At 36.4% G+C, this 26,891-nt stretch overlaps 1 protein-coding gene, 4 long non-coding RNA genes and 1 pseudogene across 5 annotated transcripts in view; 3 read left to right on the forward strand and 3 right to left on the reverse strand.

Moving 5' to 3' along the window:
* The first annotated feature begins 139 nt into the window (after window positions 1–139).
* Window positions 140–1,090, forward strand: LOC134205117 (uncharacterized). The gene is made up of 2 exons (XR_009978060.1): window positions 140–573; window positions 634–1,090. It is a non-coding gene; the product is annotated as an uncharacterized LOC134205117 (long non-coding RNA).
* A 4,745-nt stretch (window positions 1,091–5,835) lies between these two features.
* On the reverse strand, window positions 5,836–7,107 carry LOC134205124 (uncharacterized). Its single transcript, XR_009978064.1, has 3 exons — window positions 7,024–7,107; window positions 6,694–6,963; window positions 5,836–6,637 (listed from the first exon to the last, which is right to left on the reverse strand). It is a non-coding gene; the product is annotated as an uncharacterized LOC134205124 (long non-coding RNA).
* Window positions 7,108–8,924: 1,817 nt separating this feature from the next.
* On the forward strand, window positions 8,925–17,656 carry LOC134206408 (T-complex protein 1 subunit theta-like; annotated as a pseudogene).
* Window positions 17,657–17,926: 270 nt separating this feature from the next.
* Window positions 17,927–18,391, reverse strand: LOC134205130 (uncharacterized). Its single transcript, XR_009978065.1, has 3 exons — window positions 18,244–18,391; window positions 18,109–18,181; window positions 17,927–18,050 (listed from the first exon to the last, which is right to left on the reverse strand). It is a non-coding gene; the product is annotated as an uncharacterized LOC134205130 (long non-coding RNA).
* A 3,534-nt stretch (window positions 18,392–21,925) lies between these two features.
* On the reverse strand, window positions 21,926–24,106 carry LOC134205134 (uncharacterized). The gene is made up of 3 exons (XR_009978066.1): window positions 23,873–24,106; window positions 22,834–23,814; window positions 21,926–22,738 (listed from the first exon to the last, which is right to left on the reverse strand). It is a non-coding gene; the product is annotated as an uncharacterized LOC134205134 (long non-coding RNA).
* A 762-nt stretch (window positions 24,107–24,868) lies between these two features.
* The window catches only part of LOC134204584 (uncharacterized), a 52,488-nt gene continuing 50,465 nt past the window's right edge, over window positions 24,869–26,891 (forward strand). Inside the window, exon 1 of the mRNA XM_062679391.1 lies at window positions 24,869–25,289. Coding sequence (XP_062535375.1) covers window positions 25,128–25,289 — 162 coding nt within the window. The 5' untranslated portion in view covers window positions 24,869–25,127. The remainder of the gene's footprint in view (window positions 25,290–26,891) is intronic.

A 26,891-nucleotide genomic window follows, 5' to 3' on the forward strand; every position in this document is an offset into this window, starting at 1 on the left:
AAGATGAATTTGAAGCCCGACTAGGGTGGTTTGTGTCAAATTTAGGTAGATTCCTGTTCGCCTTTAGACATCCTTCCATGCGGGTGTGAGTGCCCAATCTGAAAACAAATAGACGTCAAATCATGGCGGCCGCAAACAAGGTTACTCTAACTTGACCCTAACATGAGTGTAACCTGTTAGAAAGTTACTCTAATTTTCTCACTAACGTTAGGGTAAAATGAGACTAAAATTAGACAGATCTGCAACACTTTTGTTAGATATGTTTATGTAAGTTGCATAATTTAATCTAACCTGTTAGCCTCACTTTAGTATAACGTTAGCAATGTTTTGCAGTGAGCGGTTAGGGAGTTGTGAGGGTTGTTTTGAAAGGGCTTTCATGCTGATTTATTTACATTCAGCTGTCATTCGAGGCAGAATGTATATATATGCCTAGTGAAAGTACATAATATACATAACTGCCTCGAGTAACAGATGAATGTAAATAAATTATCAATAAAAATCGTCTTAGAAATTTTCTATATTTACCAAAGTAATTGTTATACATTTAGATTAACCACATTTAGCTGAATTAAGGTAATGTATTATGAAATTATAATTTTATCTTTATCCTAACCCGTGTTTTATAATGTATAGACTATAGGAAGGAAGCAGTTTTGCAATTTACACTACAGCCGCCGCCTATTCCGGAGCGGTCTTCTATATTCGATCCGGAACCTGGTCCACCACGAAAATTGCAGCGTAGTAGACGCGAAGCGGTCGCAGCGTAGATGATGTCTTTGAGTACGATGCGGTCATATTCCGATACGGCCTTTTTAATCGGCCGGGAACCGTACTCTCGTCATCTAGACAACTACGAGACGCGGACAAGTTATCTCGCAGGACAGGAATCAGGACATCCGGATGATCATGGATCAAATTCAAGTTCTGGATCAAATAGTTGATTTAAGTGGTAGGTAGAATGAATCCGAATCTTCGTAATTGTGTAGTCGTCCAAGGACCGCAAATTATCAGTGAATGAACCACATTAATTATATTACACACTTGTATGAACATCAATATTTAAAGCCCAAAATAAACTTCCGATAGTTGAGCTCAAGAGTACCAATTGTAGTAGCAATCCGAAACCGAAAACGAAGAAACAGAATTATAAGCAAATGACATAGTAACTTTATATATTATCAAAGTAATTGACTTGCTTCGAAAATTCCTCCACAAGTTCTTTCGTAGATTCTACCGCATTTATTTGAAAATTCCTTCAAGAGTACCGGAATACCTCCAGAAGTTGTTTCGGAGATTCCTCCAGAAGTTCCATTGGAGATTCTAGGAATTCTTACTGAGATGCTCTCATAAATTATTTCGTAGATTCCTCCAGGAGTTCTTTTTAATATTCATTCAGGAGTTCCTGTAGAAATTCCTTCCGGAGTTCCTTTGAAAAATTCCTCTAGGTATTCTTTCACAAATGTATCCAGCAATTTCTTCATAAATTCCTTCAAGAATGCTTTGGAAGTTCCTTTAGAGATAAATTCAGGGTTTCATTCGTAGATTCCTTCAGAGATCTTTTTAAATATTGTTCCAGGAATCCCTTTTAACATTCCTCCAGGAATTCTTTTTGGGATTGCTCCAAGAATTTCTTCGAAGTATCCTCCAAAAGTTCCTTATGAGATTCCTCCATGAGTTTCCTGCAGCAGTTCTTTCAGAGATTCCTCCAGGAGTTTTTTCGGAGATTCCTCCAGGAATTTCTTCGGAGATTCCTCAAGACGTTCATTTGGAGATTCCTTCAGGAATTCCTCCAGACATTCCTACTGAGACTCCTGCAGAAGTGCCTTCGGAGATTCCTGCATGAGTTTCTTCGGAAATTCCTCCGCAAGTTCTTTTGGAGCTTCCTTCAGAAGTACCTTCGAAAAATTCTCCAGAAGTTCCTTTAGAGTTTCCTCTAAGAATACCTTCAGAGTTTCTTTTAGAAATTCCTACTGAGACTACTCCAGGAGTTCCTTCGAAGATTCATGTAAGTATTATTTCATAAGTTCCTCCACAAGTTTTTTTCGCAGAAACTTTTAGGAGAATTCTGCAAGAGTTTCTTCATATATTTCTTGGAAAATAATGCAGAAGTTGTTTCGGAGATCCCTCCAGAAGCGAGTTCAAGAGTTCTTTCGGAGATTCCTCCAGGAATTCTTTCGTAGATTCCTGTAGAGGTTCCTTTGGAAATTCCTCCACCTTTGGGGATTCCTCCAAGAGTTTCATCGGAGATTCCTCCAGGAATGCCATGGGACAGTTCCTTCTAATTATTTTCAAGATCTAGGACATCCAGCCCGGAGATTCCTCCAGGAATTCTTTCCGAGATGCATTAAATTAAATTAAAATTAAATTAAAATTAAATTAAAATTAAATTAAAATTAAATTAAAATTAAATTAAAATTAAATTAAAATTAAATTAAAATTAAATTAAAATTAAATTAAAATTAAATTAAAATTAAATTAAAATTAAATTAAAATTAAATTAAAATTAAATTAAAATTAAATTAAAATTAAATTAAAATTAAATTAAAATTAAATTAAAATTAAATTAAAATTGAATTAAAATTAAATTAAAATTAAATTAAAATTAAATTAAAATTAAATTAAAATTAAATTAAAATTAAATTAAAATTAAATTAAAATTAAATTAAAATTAAATTAAAATTAAATTAAAATTAAATTAAAATTAAATTAAAATTAAATTAAAATTAAATTAAAATTAAATTAAAATTAAATTAAAATTAAATTAAAATTAAATTAAAATTAAATTAAAATTAAATTAAAATTAAATTAAAATTAAATTAAAATTAAATTAAAATTAAATTAAAATTAAATTAAAATTAAATTAAAATTAAATTAAAATTAAATTAAAATTAAATTAAAATTAAATTAAAATTAAATTAAAATTAAATTAAAATTAAAATTAAAATTAAATTAAAATTAAATTAAAATTAAATTAAAATTAAATTAAAATTAAATTAAAATTAAATTAAAATTAAATTAAAATTAAATTAAAATTAAATTAAAATTAAATTAAAATTAAATTAAAATTAAATTAAAATTAAATTAAAATTAAATTAAAATTAAATTAAAATTAAATTAAAATTAAATTAAAATTAAATTAAAATTAAATTAAAATTAAATTAAAATTAAATTAAAATTAAATTAAAATTAAATTAAAATTAAATTAAAATTAAATTAAAATTAAATTAAAATTAAATTAAAATTAAATTAAAATTAAATTAAAATTAAATTAAAATTAAATTAAAATTAAATTAAAATTAAATTAAAATTAAATTAAAATTAAATTAAAATTAAATTAAAATTAAATTAAAATTAAATTAAAATTAAATTAAAATTAAATTAAAATTAAATTAAAATTAAATTAAAATTAAATTAAAATTAAATTAAAATTAAATTAAAATTAAATTAAAATTAAATTAAAATTAAATTAAAATTAAATTAAAATTAAATTAAAATTAAATTAAAATTAAATTAAAATTAAATTAAAAATTAAATTAAAATTAAATTAAAATTAAATTAAAATTAAATTAAAATTAAATTAAAATTAAATTAAAATTAAATTAAAATTAAATTAAAATTAAATTAAAATTAAATTAAAATTAAATTAAATTAAAATTAAATTAAATTATAATTAAATTAAAATTAAATTAAAATTAAATTAAAATTAAATTAAAATTAAATTAAAATTAAATTAAAATTAAATTAAAATTAAATTAAAATTAAATTAAAATTAAATTAAAATTAAATTAAAATTAAATTAAAATTAAATTAAAATTAAATTAAAATTAAATTAAAATTAAATTAAAATTAAATTAAAATTAAATTAAAATTAAATTAAAATTAAATTAAAATTAAATTAAAATTAAATTAAAATTAAATTAAAATTAAATTAAAATTAAATTAAAATTAAATTAAAATTAAATTAAAATTAAATTAAAATTAAATTAAAATTAAATTAAAATTAAATTAAAATTAAATTAAAATTAAATTAAAATTAAATTAAAATTAAATTAAAATTAAATTAAAATTAAATTAAAATTAAATTAAAATTAAATTAAAATTAAATTAAAATTAAATTAAAATTAAAATTAAAATTAAATTAAAATTAAATTAAAATTAAATTAAAATTAAATTAAAATTAAATTAAAATTAAATTAAAATTAAATTAAAATTAAATTAAAATTAAATTAAAATTAAATTAAAATTAAATTAAAATTAAATTAAAATTAAATTAAAATTAAATTAAAATTAAATTAAAATTAAATTAAAATTAAATTAAAATTAAATTAAAATTAAATTAAAATTAAATTAAAATTAAATTAAAATTAAATTAAAATTAAATTAAAATTAAATTAAAATTAAATTAAAATTAAATTAAAATTAAATTAAAATTAAATTAAAATTAAATTAAAATTAAATTAAAATTAAATTAAAATTAAATTAAAATTAAATTAAAATTAAATTAAAATTAAATTAAAATTAAATTAAAATTAAATTAAAATTAAATTAAAATTAAATTAAAATTAAATTAAAATTAAATTAAAATTAAATTAAAATTAAATTAAAATTAAATTAAAATTAAATTAAAATTAAATTAAAATTAAATTAAAATTAAATTAAAATTAAATTAAAATTAAATTAAAATTAAATTAAAATTAAATTAAAATTAAATTAAAATTAAATTAAAATTAAATTAAAATTAAATTAAAATTAAATTAAAATTAAATTAAAATTAAATTGAAATTAAATTAAAATTAAATTAAAATTAAATTAAATTAAAATTAAATTAAAATTAAATTAAAATTAAATTAAAATTAAATTAAAATTAAATTAAAATTAAATTAAAATTAAATTAAAATTAAATTAAAATTAAATTAAAATTAAATTAAAATTAAATTAAATTAAAATTAAATTAAAATTAAATTAAAATTAAATTAAAATTAAATTAAAATTAAATTAAAATTAAATTAAAATTAAATTAAAATTAAATTAAAATTAAATTAAAATTAAATTAAAATTAAATTAAAATTAAATTAAAATTAAATTAAAATTAAATTAAAATTAAATTAAAATTAAATTAAAATTAAATTAAAATTAAATTAAAATTAAATTAAAATTAAATTAAAATTAAATTAAAATTAAATTAAAATTAAATTAAAATTAAATTAAAATTAAATTAAAATTAAATTAAAATTAAATTAAAATTAAATTAAAATTAAATTAAAATTAAATTAAAATTAAATTAAAATTAAATTAAAATTAAATTAAAATTAAATTAAAATTAAATTAAAATTAAATTAAAATTAAATTAAAATTAAATTAAAATTAAATTAAAATTAAATTAAAATTAAATTAAAATTAAATTAAAATTAAATTAAAATTAAATTAAAATTAAATTAAAATTAAATTAAAATTAAATTAAAATTAAATTAAAATTAAATTAAAATTAAATTAAAATTAAATTAAAATTAAATTAAAATTAAATTAAAATTAAATTAAAATTAAATTAAAATTAAATTAAAATTAAATTAAAATTAAATTAAAATTAAATTAAAATAAAATTAAAATTAAATTAAAATTAAATTAAAATTAAATTAAAATTAAATTAAAATTAAATTAAAATTAAATTAAAATTAAATTAAAATTAAATTAAACTTAAATTAAAATTAAATTAAAATTAAATTAAAATTAAATTAAAATTAAATTAAAATTAAATTAAAATTAAATTAAAATTAAATTAAAATTAAATTAAAATTAAATTAAAATTAAATTAAAATTTAAATTGAAATCTGGAGACGAGCCAGCCAACAAAAAATAAATTAAATTAAATTAAAAATAAATTAAATCCGAGATGAGCCAGCCTTGGGCTGCATGAAAATATTAAATTAAAATCCGTGATTCTAATGAATCGCCTACTTTGAGCGTGCTTACAGCGGCACACTAGGAGTTAACTATCTGAAATTTGTATGGCGAAAGACATCTAAGGTTCGATTTCTCAAAATTAAGCACCTTCATCGAAAAAATATTTGGTAGGCGTAGTAGCGGATACCTTCCTACACAACCGGTACCAAATAGTTTTTCATGAAAAGTTCCTAATTGTGAGAAAACCCACGTTAGATGTCTTTCGCCATACAAATTTCTGGCGGTTAATTCATGCTAACTATTTGCGCATATACGATAACGCCTGGATGTGGCAGCGACGGGTAGAAAATCAGCCACTGCCAATGATTCATTGACATTGATTATGGGGTGCAAATCCTGAAGACAAAATTAATCCTGATATTCCTTACAGCCGGATTCTATACGGTACCGAATTACTGTTGTAGGCGACAGAAACAACATTATGCTTCCGGTGGCTTATACAAATATGCGTTTTCTTACAAGGAATGCTCCGATGCGAGGGTACGAATCTGCCCGTGATATTCTCCGCTTATTGTTGTTCTGTTACCGGTGTTAAAACGCCGAACAGCCAAACGCTCGAATTTCGACTTCGGTGGTATTATTTTCATTTGATTGTCGTCGATTAGATCATTTAGTCTGCTGGGCACCAGCGTTCTCTTCCGGAATACCGACTAGCAGTGCTTACATGGTGCAAATCCTGGAGACAAAATTCAATATCAACATAATGAATTTACATTTGCAGAGAAAACTTACATGATTAATCCTTGGATATTCCGAATAGCCGGATGCGATATGGTACCAGCGAACCCTGCCTGGCAATGAAAATAATATTTTGTTTCCGGTGGCTCTGCAGGTGTTATACGCCGATTATTGTTGTTCTGTCGCCGGTGTTGAAACGCAGAAGAGTCAAACATTAGAATTTCAGCTTCGATGGTATTTTTGTTTGATCATTTTTACCTACGCTGCTGGGTACCTGCATTCTCTTTCGGGATTCTGGCTGGAATTGCCTACATGGTGCAAATCCTGAAAACACAATTCAATATGAATACATATAATGAACTCACATGTGCAGAGAATACTCACATGATTAATCCTTGGATATTCCGACCAGCCGGAAGGAACTCCTCCACTACGACGATACGAAACAAGAGTGTGTTTGGGGTGAAGCCAGAGTAAACGCGACGAGCGATGCGACGCGACGCGACTCACGTAAAAGAATAACAATCATTATCAACAGGCTGTCAAATTGCACTGTCGCGTCGCGTCGCATCGCACGTCGCGTTTACTCTGGCAAGCACCTTATTCGCCGGTGTTAAAACGCCAAACAGGCAAACGCTCAAATTTCAGCGTCGGTGATTTTCGGCGTCGATAGGGTAATTTGAACATACGCTGGTTACCTGCGTTCGCTTTCGGGATTCTGACTGGCATTGACTGCTCGGTGTAAATCATGGAGGCAAAATTCAATATAAACATTATAAATTTACATTTGCAGAGATAACTTACATGATTAGTCCTTGGATGTTCCGTACAGCCAGATGTGATACGGTACCGTATTGCTGCCAGCTACCTGTAATCTTTTCCCGGTGGGCGATGGAAACAACATTCCGGTTCCAATGGCTCAAACACATATTTGTTTTTCAGAGATTTTACTCCGAAGCCAGGGTAATCCAGAGTTCGTCATCCGGATTCATTTGCCGATTGTAGCACGTTATTCACCGATGTTGAAATGCCGCACACCCAAACGATCGAATTTCAGCTTCGGTGGGATTTTTATTTGCTGAACACCTCAAAACAGCTCAAAACCAATTCGAAATGATTCAGTTTCCATTTTTTTTCACAACAGCAATCGATGCCGGCCGGCACCGATGGCGAACGAGAAGAACTGTCAAAATGAAAAAAAAAATCAACATCAGCATAAAACATGAAAATGGTTATGTTTGCGAAGATTAGCATATCTAACCAATCCCTAACAGAGTCTAACCTCTAACTTTTTGTTACTCTGGGGGGAATCGATCTAGTGTACACGCTTACATGTGACTAACGAGTAATGGGTTATAATTGGGTATATTTCAGTAACAAAAATCGATCAACCTGAAATGAGAGTGGGTGTGAGAAAAGAAGCGGGCAAATCACAATCTACACATAACCAGGAACTAATAACCGGGACGTGATTGTCCCGAAGAACCGATTAAAAATTCATGCAACCCAGAAGAGCTGACGAGACCAGCACCGCCAGAGGCGCTAGTGTAGTTTACTCACATTTAGGGTAAATTTATTTGAAAGTGTTATGTCAAGTGTAGACTTTTTTTGCTGTGAGTTTTAGCGCTCACCTCGCACGAGAAAATTAATAAATATTTATTTACGTCAGTTCGTCGCTCATCCTTCTGTTTTCAATCTGTGCAGAAAATGGCCATTCACGTTTTAAAAGCACTTGAATTTACTTCCATGGTGCTCATGTAAGTATAAATTGCTGGGTCCGAAGGTGGATTCCAGTCAAAATTGGTTATTTCCGGACGGATGGCTATGACTCACGTGAGTTTTTTTTCTCGTAGGCTTATTCCGGCCTGGAAGAGCAGTTCATCGAAACATCAACGCCGGTAAGGAGTTTGCCGGTTCGGTGCGCCCGGAAAAAACAAAAAAATGTAATGGTCATCAATCACATCGAGAATCAGTTTGTCACTTCCGATGCGGGCACCATCATGAGACAGATGTCGAACATCCGGCGGCCAAACTGATGATCCAGGTTAGCCAGATGCAGGATGCCGAAATGCGAGATGTGTTCCACCTTCGTGGAGGTGTTTTGCGGGGCGTTGCTGGAGGTCGCTTAAGAGCTGCTTCGATTGGGAGTGACAACAAGCGATATTGCTGAAGGGTATGAAAAAGCCCTGGATCTGGCTTTAGAACCTCTGCGAAGTCTGGTTTGCCACAAAGTAAAGGATTATCAAAATCAGGAATAGGTTAAGGTAGTATGGAAGGTTTCGATTATGTCCAAACAGTTGGGTAACGAGGACTTCATTTCAGAATTGATAACAAAGGCATGTGCTTCGATTCTGCCGGAAAAGCCCTCCTTCAATGTGGAAAACAAGATTTTGGGAAGTGGATTGCACACGTCCGAGGTGGTTCATGAAATGGTGTTCAAGCGGTTCCTGGAAGGCGAGATCACTTCGGCCAAGAATGCTAAAATCCCTGTTTTCCTGTCCGGTGGATATTATTCAGACGGAAACCAAGGGAACTGTTCTGATCAAGAGTGCTGATGAGCTAAAGAACTTCAGCTAGGGAGAGGAAAATCTATTGGAATCGCAAATTAAGCCTATCACTGCCTTGCCGGAGGAAAGTTCAGCGACATGGCTCTGCATTACATGAACAAATATGATGGCGGTGCGTTTGAATTCCAAGTTTGCGTCGATTGAGCAAGGCCGTTAATGGAACTGTACTACCCTGTTTGACTCCAACAAGTTCCGAAGAGCTATTGCGACAATGTGTTCGTAAATTAATTTGGAGATACCTCAGTGTATATTTTCCGCTCGGAAGGATCGGATAGCAGAATTGTTACCATTGTCATTCGTGGCTCCACAGACAACTACATGAACGATATCGAGCGTACCATTAACGATGGAGTCAACACTTTCAAGGGTCTTTTCTGTCAGGAGCTGGAGCTGTAGAAATCGAACTAGCTCGTTTGACGCATGAGTACGCATAAGATTCCTGGTTGAAAATCGAATACAGTCAAAGCTCCATGAGCCGATATTGAAGGGACCATCGATTTATGGAAATATCGAGATGTAGAAGAGAAAATCCTTGGAAAGCTCTCTTGAGGGACCAGCACAGAAACGAATCCATCATGTAGAAGTTTGAAAACCAAGTGCAGCCGGAAGGGCCAAATTTCGTCGCCGGCACCGTTTCAGAATTCGGAACGGTGGCTCTGCAGGACAAGGGTGAGTCTTTTTTATTCGGATTATCGAAAATGTCTTCCGAATTTTATACTATTACATTTTGTTGAGAATTCCGAAGCTTGCCAGTAATTCATTTTTTTGCCGCCAAAACCTTGAATGTTGACAGAATCCATAGAGATATTCCCAGCTATTTGTGAAAGAATTTTGACTGAATTCAAATGAGTAAAAATCTTGATTCGAATCACCTGTCATAAGACGAGTTTATACAATCCCATTGAATTCCACCACTTTATTGTATCTTGACAGATACGTATTTCGACCTCAAGTAAGGCCGTCTTCAGTGTCTCGTACTTGACTCGACTCGACGAGACACTGAAGACGGCCTTACTTTTGAGGTCGAAATACGTATCTGTCAAGATACAATTAAGTGGTGGAATTCAATGGGATTGTATAAACTCGTCTTATGACAGGTGAAAACATTCCACTAAAAAGCTCAAAATAATTTTCTTATCAAAATTGATTCGAATACTGACTAGAAAGGAATTTCATTGAGAATTCAGTTCAAATTTTACCTGGAACCTAATTCGGTGATACTTCGGTAATTATGTCGCCAGGTAATCATTGGATTTCAGCTTCATCTGGATACGATTTATTTGTTCGGAGACTCATCCCTTTCCACTCCACCCCCTAAGTTATTTCGTAGTTTTGTTTATGTATGTTATCCACCAGTCTTCTTCTTTATCCATGAGTCTTGCTCTTCATAAGGTTCCACGCAACAGTACAGTCGAATTTGATTGTTATTCTGTCTTCACTGCACTGCTGTATAAAATTTGGTATGAAGATAAAGGGCCAAAAGGGGTGGGAGGGGGACGAACATAACATGTAAGAAGAGAATTATTCCAGATTCCGTTGGGGTACGTACGACTTGACATTTGGGATATTTCGATGAAAATTTTATTTTTTGATGTGGAACTCTTCTCGAACAGTATCAAATAACATTCTACACCAAATACGGGTCCATTTGTGATGTGTTAAAATTTTTGACGTGGTTGTGAGCGTCTATATGATGACCCGGGAAAGCAGTATATTGTAGGAAAGCGCATTTTAGTATCTAGTCCAAAATACGTCATGCGACAGCGCTACTTTCTGAATTTTTCACAAAACAAAATCTGATAAGCCTGTAAAGTGCCAAAGAATTCATTGGCCACGGAACATCACGAAGTGATGTGGAACCTGTTAGAGGGGACACTTTCCTTTTTAGACTAAAACGTGTTATGCGAAAGCTCTTCATGTTTTCTCACGAATGATCTAATGAGTCTGTAAAAGACAATTGACCTCATTGGTTGTCTCCAGAACATCACGAAGTGCCCATGAGGAACCTGTAGAAAGGGACATTTCATTGTTTCATACCCACACGTGTCATGCAAAAGCTCTTGCTTTCTTCATGGTTTCTCACAAATGATCTTTTGATGACTTTTTGAGAGACAATTGACCTCATTGTTCATTTCCAGAACATAACGCAGTGTAGAAGGGGACATTTCCTTTTATACCAAAACATGTCATGCGACCGCTCTTTCATCATGGTTTCTCACAAATGATCTTTTGAAGTGACTGCAGAGAGCAAATTGACCTGATTGGTCATCTCCAGAAAATCACAGAGGGGGAACCTGTCGTTGGGGACATTTCCCTTTTTACGCCAAAACGTGACATGCAACAGCTCTTTTTTTCATGGTTTCTCACAAATGGCCTCCGGTAATTTTAACGGAAGTCCCTCTGAGAATCCCTCCGATAATTTCTCTGGAAATCCATCCGAGAATTCATCTGAAAATCCCTCCAGGTATTCCTATGGGAAGTCATCTGCGAATTCATACTGGAATTTCTCCTGGAACTTCTTCTCGAAGAATTTCTTTACCCCGGAAATCTTATGGCAAAACGCCCGAAAATCCTCCGCAAATTGCTACAGGATTTTATATTTAAGAGAAAATCCTATAGCAATTTCTAGAAGAATTCCCAGTAAAGTTCACGAAGAAAGTTAACCTACCTGGATACCTGGTTGGCTACAGTGTCGATATACCTATGCCTGGCATATTGTAGAGCTCCATAATCGTTAGTTTTTGGCGATGTTCCTCCAGTTTCCCCGAACGTTTAGGGTCGCCAGGTCCAATTCCACCGCGTGCAGCCAGGGTTTTCGTGGCCTTCCACGAAGTCGCCGGCTTCTATCTGGTTCTCTGTTGAATATTGTTTTTGCTATTCTTTTTTCCGACATTCACACTAAATGACCAGCCCACTGGAGTCTGTCGTATTTTATACGATTACAATATTTTCTTCTTTGTATACTTTGTATACAGCTCATGATTCATAAGTCTGCGCCACATACCATTTTCTAATTTTCCTCAGAGTATTGTACGCAGCACTTTTAGCTCGAAAACCCCGAAAGCTCTCCGGTCCGCCGCTTTTAACGTTTATGATTCATATCCATACAGGGTAACTAGTAGAATGAGAGTTTTGTATAGAGCAAATTTCGTTTCCGTGTGCATGTTGCGGTACCTAAGCTGGTTTATTCGCAGCAGCAATACGTCTTTTCACTTCACAGGAAACGTCATTGTTGTTGGTGGGGGCAATATTTCCACCCGCCGCCAATGTTCATTCCCGTCTGAGTTGTACTGCTATCTGTACTGTGTACTGTTATAATGTATTATTCCGCATCGAACCGTTTCCCAATAAACATCGTTTGTTGACATTTTTTTCCGCCGTAGCGCAAGTCCCTGTTTTGTATTCTCGGGTCTGTGTGGACATTCCACTGTATGCCTGTTCCGCCACGATTCCAACAAATGTCACATGTCACAAGCGTTTCAAGGTAAACAAATTCTTGAACAACTACAAATACATCCCCATCAAGCACTACCTCAGCACCAACACCACTAGGTTTTCCTCCATCTCTACCTGACACGATGTCCTTTGTTTTGGTATAGTTAATGGCTAAGCCTATCCTCGCCGTCTCTCTCTTCAGTTCCCACTACTGCTCTGCGATCGATTCCAATGAGGTCGAAGCCGTCCGCAAATACCGGAGCATATACGACCGTGTGACAGCGACCCTGCGACAGGTACGCAACAGAATTTTGTACGCCGAGTTCAGAAGAGTGATCCCTCTGTAATTGGCACACTATAGTCTGTGTCTTTTCTTATAGATTGGGCATATGAGGCCATCTGACCAGCCAACTTGATCGTCGTCGACTATGTCCATTCTACTTCCTAATACACCTTCATTTTCACCGTTCAACAAATCTTCGAAGTGCTCCTTCCACCTGGCTGCTACCATAGTCTTGTCTGTCAGCAAATTCCCCTCTCGGTTATTGCACATGGTGGTCACTTTCGCATTCTTATGCCGCGCGCCATTGACAGTTGCGTAAAACCTCCGCATATCATTTCTATCCATGTTCTCCACACTCTCTTCGTGTTGCCTTTTTTCTGCGGTGGATTCGTTTCTCTTCTGCCCTTACTACGCTGTACCGCTCTCTATTGGAACGGGTACGAGCCACTAGCATTTGAGCAACATTTTTCTCGTCCGTCACTCGCTGGCACTCCTCATCAAAACAACCATTTCGTTGGCGTCGCTGTGCAGTTCCTGCGCTGTTGAGTCACAGCTTCGTGGATATTTTCCCACAATATTTTTGACGTTGCCAGATCCGGTGTCATCTCCTATCCGCTCGTCCAGCTTCTGGTGGTACTGTTCAGCAACTCTGACAACTGACAAGTGTTGAATATTGAAACACATCGTTTTATTGTTTCTGTTGGGTAGAGGTGAACACAGCGCAACGGGTAACCACAAACGGAACCGGCCGCGGGAGAAAGAAAAACACAACACGGGAACTTTCACGGGGACAACGAAATAAAAACAACTACGTGGTACGAGTCATGGTGGCATAATAAAAATATGTTTATTTACATCTATTCGGTTCATCTTGTCATCACAAGCACGGAGACAGCGGAGACAGCAGACCCGCATTTTCAGGAGAAGAAACGCCGCCTGGAAGAAGCGGAGTGCGAGGAGATGGAACAGCTGTACCGTTCTCAAGATACACGCAAGTTCTATCAGAAGCTCAACGCATCCCGCAAAGGCTTCGTGCCGCGAGCCGAAATGTGCCGGGATAAGGATGGGAGCATCTTGACGGACGAACGTGTGGTGATCGAAAGGTGGAAGCAGCACTACGAGGAACATCTGAATGGCGCTGAGAGTACAGGCAGTGAAAGTCAAGGCAGCGGAGGGGATGACTACGTCAGTTCAGCGGACGATGGAAGCCAACCAGCCCCACCTTGAGGGAAGTTGAGGATGCCATCCAACAGCTAAAGACCAATAAAGCAGCTGGTAAGGATTGTAGTCGGAGCTGAGCTCATCAAGATCGCCCCGGAAGAGCTGGCCACTTGCCTGCACAAACTGATAGTCAGAATCTGGGAAACCGAACAGCTACTCGAGGAGTGGAAGGAATGGGTTATATGCCCCATCTACAAGAAAGGCGACAAACTGGAGTGTGAGAACTTTCGAGCGATCACCATCCTTAATGTCGCCTACAATGTGATATCCCAGATCATCTTCCGTCGTCTGTCACCATTAGTGAACGAGTTCGTGGGAAGTTATCAAGCCGGCTTCGTTGACGGCCGCTCGACAACGGACCAGATCTTTACTGTACGGCAAATGCTTCAAAAATGCCGTGAATACCAGGTCCCAACGCACCATCTGTTCGTTGATTTCAAGGCGGCATGCGACAGTATAGACCGCGTAGAGCTATGGAAAATTATGGACGAGAACAACTTCCTTGGGAAGCTTACCAGACTGATCAAAGCAACGGTGGATGGTGTGCAAAACTGTGTGAAGATTTCGGGCGAACACTCCAGTTCGTTCGAATCGCGCCGGGGACTAAGACAAGGTGATGGACTTTCGTGCCTGTTGTTCAACATTGGGCTAGAAGGTGTCATGCGGAGAGCCGGGTGTAACAGCCGGGGTACGATTTTCAACAGATCCAGTCAATTTATTTGCTTCGCGGATGACATGGACATTGTCGGCCGAACATTTGCAAAGGTGGCAGAACTGTACACCCGCCTGAAACGTGAAGCAACAAAAGTTGGACTGGTGGTGAATGCGTCAAAGACAAAGTACATGCTTGTAGGCGGAACCGAACGCGACAGGGCCCGCCTGGGAAGCAGTGTTACGATAGACGGGGATACCTTCGAGGTGGTCGAGGAATTCGTCTACCTCGGATCCTTGCTAACGGCTGGCAACAACGTTAGTCGTGAAATACGAAGGTGCATCATCTGTGGAAGTCGGGCCTACTACGGGCTCCAGAAGAAACTGCGGTCGAAAAAGATTCGCAACCGCACCAAATGTGTCATGTACAAGACGCTTATAAGACCGGTTGTCCTCTACGGACATGAAACATGGACAATGCTCGAGAAGGACTTGCAAGCACTCGGAGTACTCGAGAGACGGGTGCTTAGGACCATCTTTGGCGGTGTGCAAGAAGACGGTGTGTGGCGGCGAAGAATGAACCATGAGCTCGCCCAACTCTACGGCGAACCCAGTATCCAGAAGGTAGCTAAAGCCGGAAGGGTACGATGGGCAGGACATGTTGCAAGAATGCCGGACAGCAACCCTGCAAAGATGGTGTTCGCTCCCGATCCAATCGAGTCAATCGAGCATTGAGAACTGTCAAAACGTGAGCCAAATGAGCGTTGTTATTGTTGCAGATTGAGAGGTATTGAGATAGATTTTAAGAAAAGTTTCATCGATTAAACAATTTGTTTTACTTTTGTGAGTAGAAGTAATCTAGTTTATGTATCGTATTTTGCTTATTTGTATTGCACTTTTATTTTAGTGACAATGCTTATTTAAACACTGGTAGTGGACAGACAAACATATTCCAAATTGGTATCAAATGCAAAGTCATATACAAGCTTCAACATTTTGCGCTGCGGCAAGTGCTGGAAGCATTTGATAACAAAAGTAACTGCGTTGCTAAATCGTCTGGAAAAGTATTTGCGTCTCTCTTATTATAGGATCCCTAGGTTTGTACGACGATGCTTCTCATTAAAGAATGTGCAATGTATTATGTCTGTTTGTCTGTGGTAGAATCTTCGGTAGGCTAGCATAGTAATGACACACTGGTGGTATTCGTACTATGTTGAAAGTTGTACCACAGGTGTGTCACCTTGTACCATGCTGGTACAACGTGGAAAACCATGGTGCAATATGTACTAGGATACATAACCGTGGTATACCACGATCCTTGTACCACCAGTGTGTCTTTAGTATTACCAGGGTTGCGCTACCTACATCGCGTTGGAAGAGCTGTCTTTTCGATGCTGACACGATGCAACATGATGTGCACAGTTTAGTTTAGAGTCCCTCGCTGGCACTCGGACGATGATCAGCCACCCCTAACATGGGGAACAAACGCTGTTGTGAGCCGCTTCTAACATGGAGAACATGCGCTCGATCAGATTTGCACCTCCGGATAGGGTAAAATCCCCCCTTCCCTGTCAACATACGACCATAGCTCCCACCGGGGTAGTTTACCCGATCTTTTCTAAGGTTGCTCGTATCCCGACCAGCGTCACGAGGAGGTAGGGATAGGAGCTACTTTGTAAGAGGCTAAAGGCAGCCTCACACCTCGGGAATTTGGTTCGCGGAATTTTTCCCCATGCATTTTTACATATGCGATGTTTTCGGGATTTAGGCACGGAAAATCAAAATCCCGGCCCCATTTAAAATACACGGGGGTAAAAATCCGGCGGAAAATTTTCCCGAGGTGTAAGGCAGCCTTAAATACCGCGAAATGGAGTCTATTTTATTCCTTCAGGTACGCGAAGCACCAATGGTACGCTTTATCCAACATTTGCCGAACCCTATAAAAGTTAAAAGCTACTGATATTCCCAGGGTAATTTTCAGAGGAATTCATGAAGGAATTTTCGGAGCAATCCACGATAGAGTTCCTAAAGAGATTTCCGGAATAACTAAATCCTTCGAATTATTTTGGTGGGATTTTAACCCGTATTCTTTCTTTTGCAGACGTTTTCGACCGCAACCAGGCATGAACCTCGATATGAGCTCCCGTCCAGTATCTTCTTGGAAAATTTACAACAAATAGCGTAGCACTCGAAGAACCCGCTCATATGGTTCGCCAACTCATGGTTAATTTCGCAAAGCTCACTGAAGAACTTCCAGGAGCAGCGGGATAAGGCTATCAAGGGCCCTGCCTGACACGGTCATTATAAAGCCAACAAATCTGCCATGATCACGTTACTGCTCGAGGTTACTCGTTATCAGCAGGAGAATTTATTCGACATGGAATTTTTCATTAGACGTTCGAGCCTAAGACGCAGAGGTAGAGGCCATCACTGAAGATGTGTGACTTGCAAGATTTATCTCGGAATGCGAAGGAGCTGGCGAAAGTTATTAGTTTGGCAGAAGTGTTACTTCAGGCGATGGATACCCGCGATCCGATTGGAACATAGACTGAATCCGAGTATCTTACAAAACAACTCTCCGAATAGGGTTTGAACAATGATTTCCTTGAACAGATAGTCAAAAAATCTGAAAATTGGTTGTAGGGAGACCTGATGAGGGTTTCCAAAGAAAAGTCGAGCGGGAATGTCTACGTGACTGACGAAATCGAATTGAAGGATGGAAAACAGCATGGAGATTAATCTGAAACGACGGCCAAACATCGAAGCGCATCGGAAGCAACTTCTACAAGACCCACACGCAGAAAAAACTCTTGTAAATTCAATAATATTTGATGTAAATTCAACAAGAATTTCACATTGTTTTGGCGGTAATAAGAAATATTATTGTTTCAACAATCCAGAATTGTTGTTTTTATATAAGCTTGAAAAGCTTACAGATTTGAAAAAAGCTTCTTTATAGTTTTCAAAGCAATAAGAATATTGTTGTTTTAAAAAGAGATTTCTTTTAAATTTTATAATTGTTATTTTTGAAACAAATAGTGATGCAATGTTAATTTTAATAAAATTTATTATTGATTTTTCTTAGTATGATTCAATATTGATGTCACCCAATTTAAACAATAGAATAGATTTTAGATGTCGCTTCGTTTATTTTAATAAGAAATACGTATTTTATTCATATTTTTGGGGGCTCCGTACGGAGCTAATAAACCATCCGACAGGTCGATTAAAAACATCCAGAGAGCTGTTGGAATCTGAAACATAACTGTATATGTTAATATAATCATATTTATATGGAAATGAACAACGTACTATCGCAATACAGTTGCGGACGCAACAACTGCAGATGCTGGATGTTGATTTATCCATTGTAGACATTCGTCACCTGGAACCAACAAAATTTAAATAATTTAGTAGAGAATACAGCGTAAAACAGAAGCAACATACCTTATACATCGAGAACAACAACGTTTTCACCGGCAAAGTAATGTCTACCTCTTGATAATCAAATTATTTTCATGTTTCAACTTAGCTTTCGCGCTCCCGCCACTTTGTTTACAAATTTTAGGTAAAACGTTATAAAATGTCCTATCCGTTTTTTTAAGCACAGTTTTTTAGCCATTGATATGATGCTATTTTCATCCATATGAGCAAAGAAATCTTTTGATAAAATTAACCAATATTTTGCATCTAGAGAGCTCTAGAGAGATTAAATTTGCTTCATCAATATAGGTGAAATTCAAGCCTGTTTTAATAAAACGCATTTCTTTGTATAAATAAATAGGCCATTTTTAGATGTATTCTCCGTAAGTATCTTTTGAGCTTTTCATGAAAGCTCAATTTGACAGAATAGTTGAAACAATAATATTTTCACGTTGAAATCGGCATGCCAATTCTTGTTGGAATAATAATATGCATGGTAAACTTAAAAATATATTGCTATATAAAAATAACAAGCGATTTTTTTGATTCAATATGAACAATTTTGTGTCCGTGCATAACGTTATGAATTGAAAAAGGAACAAGAATATTGTATTTCACATATAAGAGTTAAATAAAATATAGCACAATAATAGCACGTGCCACTGGCGCTCTCTGATTGTCCCACACTTTTTAACGGTCATTCGCTTTTGGGGGCGATCGCTTCTGTCAAATGAGCTAAGACACAACTCCGCTGCAATGTTAATACACGTAGGTTGGTAGCTGAGCTACGAAAACTTCGCGAGCCATTATGGGGGTGGCGGTAGTGTTCGATGAAATTTCATCATGGCATCGTGAGCAACAAATTTTAATTATTTTCCATGGGGTGACACGTCGGTTCGTCGGTGATACGACTGCTATTTGATAATTTTATTTCTTTGCGGGGGTTTGCCACGTTGCGTCGTTTACTTTGACATGTACCTAACATTATTCTGTGCTTATTCTATAGAACGTATACGTCTCGTGTGAGGTGAGACTTTTCGAATTGTATGTTCGACTCACGGGAGAATAGTTGAAATTTATATTTCTCGAGTCACCCGAAAAGTAAGACTAACACAGCTGTTTCTTTTACAGCAGATCTCATCTAAGCGAGTTCCGTAATGTTCATTTTGAATTAAATTTTGAATTTCCAGACTTTGACTCATCCATATTGAATCTGTTTTCTTCGAAATTCTACACAACTCGGAATCGACCTAGCTGGCTATTATGTGTAACATTCAAAAAAGCTACATCGTGAATTTGCTGCTCTATTCAATAAATCAGGATATGTATTACCTTCAGGGTTTGCAGAAATCACTCTCAATGATAACGAACAAAGATAAAAGAGATAAAAAACCAATTCGAATCATAACAAGCCATGAAAACAAAACTATAACGTTAATATATTATTATTTATTTATTTATTTTTTATTTTATTTTTTGTGAAGGTTTAGGGGCAAGCCAGAGTAAACGCGACGTGCGATGCGACGCGACGCGACAGTGCAATTTGACAGCCTGATGATAATGATTGTTATTCTTTTACGTGAGTCGCGTCGCGTCGCATCGCTCGTCGCGTTTACTCTGGCTTGCCCCTTACTGGCGGGACTCTGAATAGAGTAGAAACCTCTGCACCAGGCCTTTGATGATACCGTTGCATAATTCCGTTCGAAGCAGTTTGCCAGCCGTACACAGAACATGTCGTCCAAGAAGACGCTGTTGCAACTGAATCAGAGGGAATTACGTTCATAGATAGTCAGAGAGGTCTCATGCTAACTAACATCGTAATCGTTTAAAGTCATTTTCTTGTCAGAGTCACATTATTTAGCCAGTTTTTATGCTATTCAGACGTCTATTGTCATTGTACGCGTTCAAAATCAACCAAAGCAGTTTATCCGACTCACATGGAACATGCTGCCCAAATGCTTCATCGTAGAAACTTTATTGTTTATTTATCAAATATAAGAAAGTGTTCACTTCCCGATTTATAAAAAATGACAAGCTAATAACTTTTGAAGCAGTTTTCCAGCCGTACAAGGATCATGTCGTCCATTAAGACACTGTTGAACTGGCTCAAAAGACATTATATTTACAACTTTAATAGATATTCTCTCCCATTATCTCATTCTTAATTATATAGATTGATGTGTACGATGTCATTTTTGTCTTTATGGTCAGAAGGTATGGGTTCCTCGAATTACTTTGTTTACCTAAGTTATTGGTTCTTCATGGTTTTTGTTCTGTGTCAATACTATCAAACACAATGTAAGTTAGGTCTTGTAAAAAGTGGAAACTAATCGTGCATTTGGTCTATTTTATTGTTATTCCTTTGTCAAGGTAGTCTAAGACTATTATTATGTTCTAAAGCCCCAAACGCAATACAACGGAACGGCGACGGAAACGGAAAATTTGACAGTTAGCCCATATATTTTCTGTCAAATTTGCCGTTTCCGTCGCCGTTCCGTTGTATTGCGTTTGGGGCTTAAGAAGTAGCTTAATCGTTTCTAAACTGTCAATCTTTAAAGTACTAATGATCAGCTATGAGTCAGCTATAGGATTCACTTTTCGGTGGCAAAGTAAAGCTTCATCACGCCTATTCCCTACTATTAGTAAAAAATATCGAGAATGAAGCCGTCATAAGATTGTTCATATACCATCATTATAATGTGTGGTATTTTTATTATGGCTCTTCGAAGTGAGACATAACAAAATAAGACTGGCACCACGTTCCTAGTTTTAAAAAAACTTCTACTCAGTGAATCCAGTAGTCATTTCCATGTCTTGAATACATTGTGTATCAATAAATGCCTAGCTAGCTAAGTATAAGCGTGGCTACGACTCATCGTCACAGGGAACGCATCAGAAAAGTATTGCCGAAAAGAAGAGAACTCACATCATTATCACTGATGAAAAGGCCTCTGCCTGATTGCACTACCATTCAAGGCTCCAAGACACGATGTCCGTTGGATCACATGCAAATGCCGTAAATTAGTGCGTCAATGCCAGATATGTAACGCGGCACCAAACAAAAATAGTCAACATGTGATACCACCACGACAGGATATGTCTTTGGTTGCCATCTCAGTGCTAATGGACCGACCACCGCGGCAAGGTAACATATCCGAGGGGAAGGAACTATAACGTTAATATCTTCTTCTTCTTCATTGGCATTACATCCCCCACTGGGACATTGCCGCCTCGCAGCTTAGTGTTCATTAAGCACTTCCACAGTTATTAACTGCGAGGTTTCTAAGCCAAGTTACCATTTCTGCAGTCGTATATCATGAGGCTAACATGATGATACTTTTATGCCCAGGGAAGTCGAGACAATTTCCAATTCGAAAATTGTCTAGACCGGCACCGGGAATCGAACCCAGCCACCCTCAGCATGGTCTTGCTTTGTAGCCGCGCATCTTACCGCAATAACGTTAATATATTATTATAATTAAAACGCGTTTTTCTCGCTCATTTTATGTTGGGGACCATATTTTTTCGCACAGCAGTGTAAAACAAGTTGAATTGCATCATCAGAACGGGGCCTCCGAAATTGGGGCTTATTCAAAGTAATTTATCATGGGTGGCTGGGTTCGATTCCCGGTGCCGGTCAAGGCAATTTTCGGATTGGAAATTGTCTCGACTTCCCTGGGCATAAAAGTATCATAGTGCTAGCCTCATGATATACGAATGCAAAAATGGTAACCTGGCTTAGAAACCTCGCAGTTAATAACTGTGGAAGTGCTCAATGAACACTAAGCTGCGAGGCGGCTCTGTCCCAGTGTTGGGGATGTAATGCCAATAAGAAGAAGAAGATACAGACATAATAAGTGAGAGATTTTCTCATTCTCCTTTGGATTTAAACCCTGATTACTTTTGAATGTTCTTTCAAACGAAAGTTAATGCGCATTCTCGTTTACGCAATGGGGAGATGATTTGAATGAATCGCACTCGTTCGAAAGTGTCAGTCGTCAGTCTTGGATTTACCTGGAAGAACCGAGATTTTCGATGTTATTTAAGTGGAGGAGTATGTAAATAACTAGATTAGGGATACGGCAGCTCATGGCTCTTCATGTTTCTACTTTCTATAAAGTAATTAAAAAATTTGCAATTGTCTTCTTTATATCTAGTCAAATACGAGACACTGAATACTTAAGTCGTCTTATGACAGTGAAGGCGTTCCGCCTGTTACGCCTGAGATGTGCAAGCTGTGACAACTTGTTTCGTCTGTTGCTGCAGTTCGGCTGCACTGGTAGCGGATGCCACCGCTTGAGGTTGCTGTATTGTTACGATCGCTACGCTAATGATCCGCTAGACGTTTGCAATCGCACTGGGCTTGCAGTTTAGCGCTGTTGATTTTGCAATTCAGTCAGAATAGCCTGCTGCTGCTAGCTCCGGCGGCCACCTTAATGTTCCCGATGCTCTGAGTAGGAACATAGACTCGGATGTTGCCAGCTGCATTTGCTTGTGCAGCCGAAGTTGCGGTCACAACCTGAAAATGTTGATGATAAATTTAAGGGTTATTAATGTCTGTGATCTAACTACAAAATCAATCACAATTCGATGTAGTAGAAAATCAATACTCACTTGAACGGTCTGTCGTTGGTTGGCCTGTTGTGACACTGATAACGGAATGAACCGTCCGACACTGGTCTTACCCAGCACGATTTGTCCACCAGCGACAATAGATGCCGGCTGCGCATGACGGATAACTTGCTGTATCTGTTGAACAGTAACAGTTCTTGTAGGTAGATTATTGGTACCTTACACGAAAAGCTGCATTGGTTGGGCAATTTTGCCGGCCACCTGCGTAATCTAAGTCATTTTTCCAGTCTTACGCTGAGCAGCAATGATTTGCTGTTGAAGATAAAGCTGTCGAACCTGACTCTTGATTGCTTTCAGTTGATCAGGTTTCAACTGAGACAACGTCATTCCAGTAACTGCTACTGTTCCCGATGAAGTTTTAACAAGTGTTGCAATTTGCTGACCGGAAGTTCCAGCCTATTGGACTTACACATTGGCAGGAGCAAAAACCCGTGTTTGGGGCATAAGTTACTGCTTGTGCTGTTGACTGATAATCTGCCGTTCCGTCATCATTTGCATCTCACCCTCAATAACCAGCCGAGCATCATCTGTTTCGTTCCATCCTGCTCAATGAACTGAGTTCTCTGTTGTCCAGGGGCAACTTGAACTGTGGATATTGTTCCTGCCTGTATTGTGGTAACAGCCGCTGCGGAACTAGTATTAATCGTAGCAACTGAGACCTTCTGTACGACTGCTTGCACTTGTACTGCCTGTCCTACCGTGCCTGTTTGGATGATGTTGCTGGGTGATAATGTTCTGATTTGAAGGGCTTGCGACTATGGCCTTCACAATTTGCTGCTGACTCGGGCTGGGGTCGAGACCACAGGCTGGGCGCGTCCGGCCTGTATATTGATGAGGCTTGCACAAGTGTTGCCACTGTCGGACTCGCACTGGTTCCAACACCACAGACGACGATCGTTGCTTGCTGAACTTGACCACCGCTGAAAATGGGGGTTTTCCCGGCATGATTTTTGTTTACTCGTACTGCAAGCATAGCTAATATTATTGAATTTTTCAAATAAATAAAATATGGGCGACTTACTGTATTCCATCATCCAGTTGATCCGACATCAGCCCCAGAAAGTCGCGTGAAGTGGTCCACTTCTGCCTTCTTGTATATGGCAGTGTATATTCTTCTGAACAATCAGGATCAGTTGATAGTGTTTACGCAGAGCGCAGATACTCGCGCTACAATGTCCATGCTCCCCGGAACGGTACTATCCGGTCGGTAATACGGGAAGCCGTAAAGAAGCACGGAACGGAAGGATTGATGATGTTGACCTTTTCCTTTTCTACGCGATGACAGATCCACAGAAAACGAAAACATCGATGCTGTCAGTTGTGCACGGCGAGAAATTTACGCGCAAAAGTTAATACTGACAGCGTTTGGCTTAGCGTCTTTTCATTTGTATACCTAGAACTCTACACACCGATGGAGACTTCAAGCGCAACACGAAAAAAATCCTAGTGTCATGTCCCGGTTATTAGTTCCTGACATAACTCTTCAAATTGGTGAAATCGGCAATAATTTTGAAGAATTTTTGTAATCAATTTTGTTTTGATACGGTGCTTAACCCCTCCATAATAGGTCGTTTTACCCTAAATATGCAGCACTGCACGGTGCCTGTCACAAAATCGAGCTTGTTTTGTCGCTAACAACGTCGCTGGCACCAAATTGAAGTTCGGAAGTCGATTTCCACACTTTCGAACGCTCTTCCGACAATGTGTTGATAGCAAATTCAAATTTTGTTCTGACGTTCATGATGTCGGAAGAAAGTTCGTAAGTAAAACGTCGGAAGTCGGAATACAATTTAGTGCGCTGGCGACACAATATTATTTGTCAGATTCGACATTTCGAAATGTTGATGCCGACATCAAAGATCAAGTGCCACATCTGGCCTTTTTCTATCTGTGCCACGCCAAATGTCATCAACGTTCCTTCCGATTTTCTTGTCGTTCGCTTTTTATTTATTTTCGTAATACACGCACACGAGCATCCGACCGCGCACAAGTGTACGTGCAATCGTTGCGTCGCTCTTGCATCAGTGTGTCAAGTCGCAAGTCAAAAGTTGGAGGAAAAAGATGACTGCCTTCTTCGTCGGTCGTTCTGTCGTCGTCGCGTGAAATTTGTCCGAAAAAAGTGGCCAAACAGTCGTCGGGTGCCAATCCGGAAGGTGGTTCCGTGCTTTTAAACAACTGGCCATCGTCAGGGTCGGTAGTTTTTCGGTGGTGTGTTGTGTTGTGGGGGATCCGCGGGGATCGTCACGAAAGTGACAGAAAATTCTGACCTGGCAAAAATGTTCAACACCAGCAGCAACGATCTGCACCCGGAACAGAGCGAGGGCCAGTTTTGTCGATTGTGCTTCACCAGGTCGGCCGAGCTGTGTCCGCTGTTTCCACCAGCGAGCATTCCGAACAAGGGGCTGCTTCACAAAATTTTCGACTGCACCACCATAACGGTAAGCACGGAGGGCGTGGGAGTTCCGGGGGTTGGTGGACACTCCGGTGGGGTAGAAGTGGAATCGACCACCAGGGCATATCTATGCAATGTGTGAAGAAGTTGGTGGGGCCCTTGGGGGGAGCTTGCTTGCGAAGAGGAAAAAAAAGATAATATAACTTTTCATTGCTCCCAATGTGAACGGTGAAGTGGAAGGAGCAGGACGGTAATAACCGAACGGGCTGAGGGGGGTGGGTTTGGAAGGGGTCCGGAAGTTTACGAGTTTTCATAAAAAGCTATCATATTTCTGTATAGGAAAACGCTGTGCGCTGTGAACTTTTGCCTGTCTCTGTTTTCTAAATTATGCTTGAAGTTTTTTTCCTCTGTAAATTATTCAGTATCGATTTGTATGGGTAAGTTGTATTAGTATGAAATAAAGATAATTTAACTTTGTTCGTATGTATTTTGTATGTGCAAGTCCCACAAGCCAAGAAAACTTGTACACTGGTGGTAACATAAAAAGTTTGTATTAAAATCCTACGCTACTAAAAACGCAATATAATCTTTCGAACTGTGCTGCCATTTCAGTGCTAGGTTCGTTCCCCTTCTCTATGTATGCTTTTTGAATTTATTGCCTGGGTTTATGAACACAGAGTGACTGGGAAATTTTGTGAGATGCTATAGGACTTGATGTTTTGTACTTTATTTTACGTTTTGTTCTATGTTTCTCTTCGATTTAAATACATGTACAAACGCCCGTTTCATTTAGGGTGTATTTAACTTTCTGATTTGGATTGTAATATGTGCTTTGAATAAGATAATTTATGATTGTCCTATTTCAATATGTACTTTCTTTTTAATTAGTTTATCCTACCTTCACAAAATTGCTTTATTTGCTATGCAATAAATCACGATACAATCTAATTATTATTCAATTGCTGTATAATTTATATTTGAGTATTTTTACAATCTAGATGTTACAAATTTCAGTAGATTTTTTGTGTTCGATATTTTATTCGGATAAAATTTGATGATGGAAAAATAATGGATTATATGTAAGTAGCGATTCGCATAGCTATATGCAATTTATTTTTACAAAGTTGTTAATAACAACTTGTTGAGATAAAAAATATATTCAACCATTTTTGTGGTATGTCTCACAGAGTTAATATTTAATGTTCCTCAGTCTAGCGGTACAAAGCTAGACATTAACGAATTACAAGTTGGCAAGTCTGTAAGAGAATTGTCAGATCATAGACACATAGTGTTTGAACGTAGTTGGGGAAAACGAATCAGATTTATTTATTTACAAAAGGTGACAAATATTTTCAGTTCATAAATTAGAATATTTTTCCGAAGAGATAAGATAAGATTGAGAGAGATTAAGATTTAAAAAAATGGTGAGATTTGAAAAGCTTCCAAAATCAGTTGTTCTATCAAACAATCGTTCTAAACTTTTTATTCTATTATTCTGTTTTATCAACGTATCTACAAGCCTTGGCCAATCTGCGATGTCTTAACACTAACCACACGTCTACCTTTGGAGTTCAGTGTAGGACCTGTGCTGAAACCTATTTGCGCTTTGATGTTGAAGCAGAAGCAGAAGAAGCAGAAAGAAGATAAT

The sequence above is a fragment of the Armigeres subalbatus genome, chromosome 1, assembly GCF_024139115.2.
Source record: "Armigeres subalbatus isolate Guangzhou_Male chromosome 1, GZ_Asu_2, whole genome shotgun sequence".
Classification (NCBI taxonomy): Eukaryota; Metazoa; Arthropoda; class Insecta; order Diptera; family Culicidae; genus Armigeres; species Armigeres subalbatus.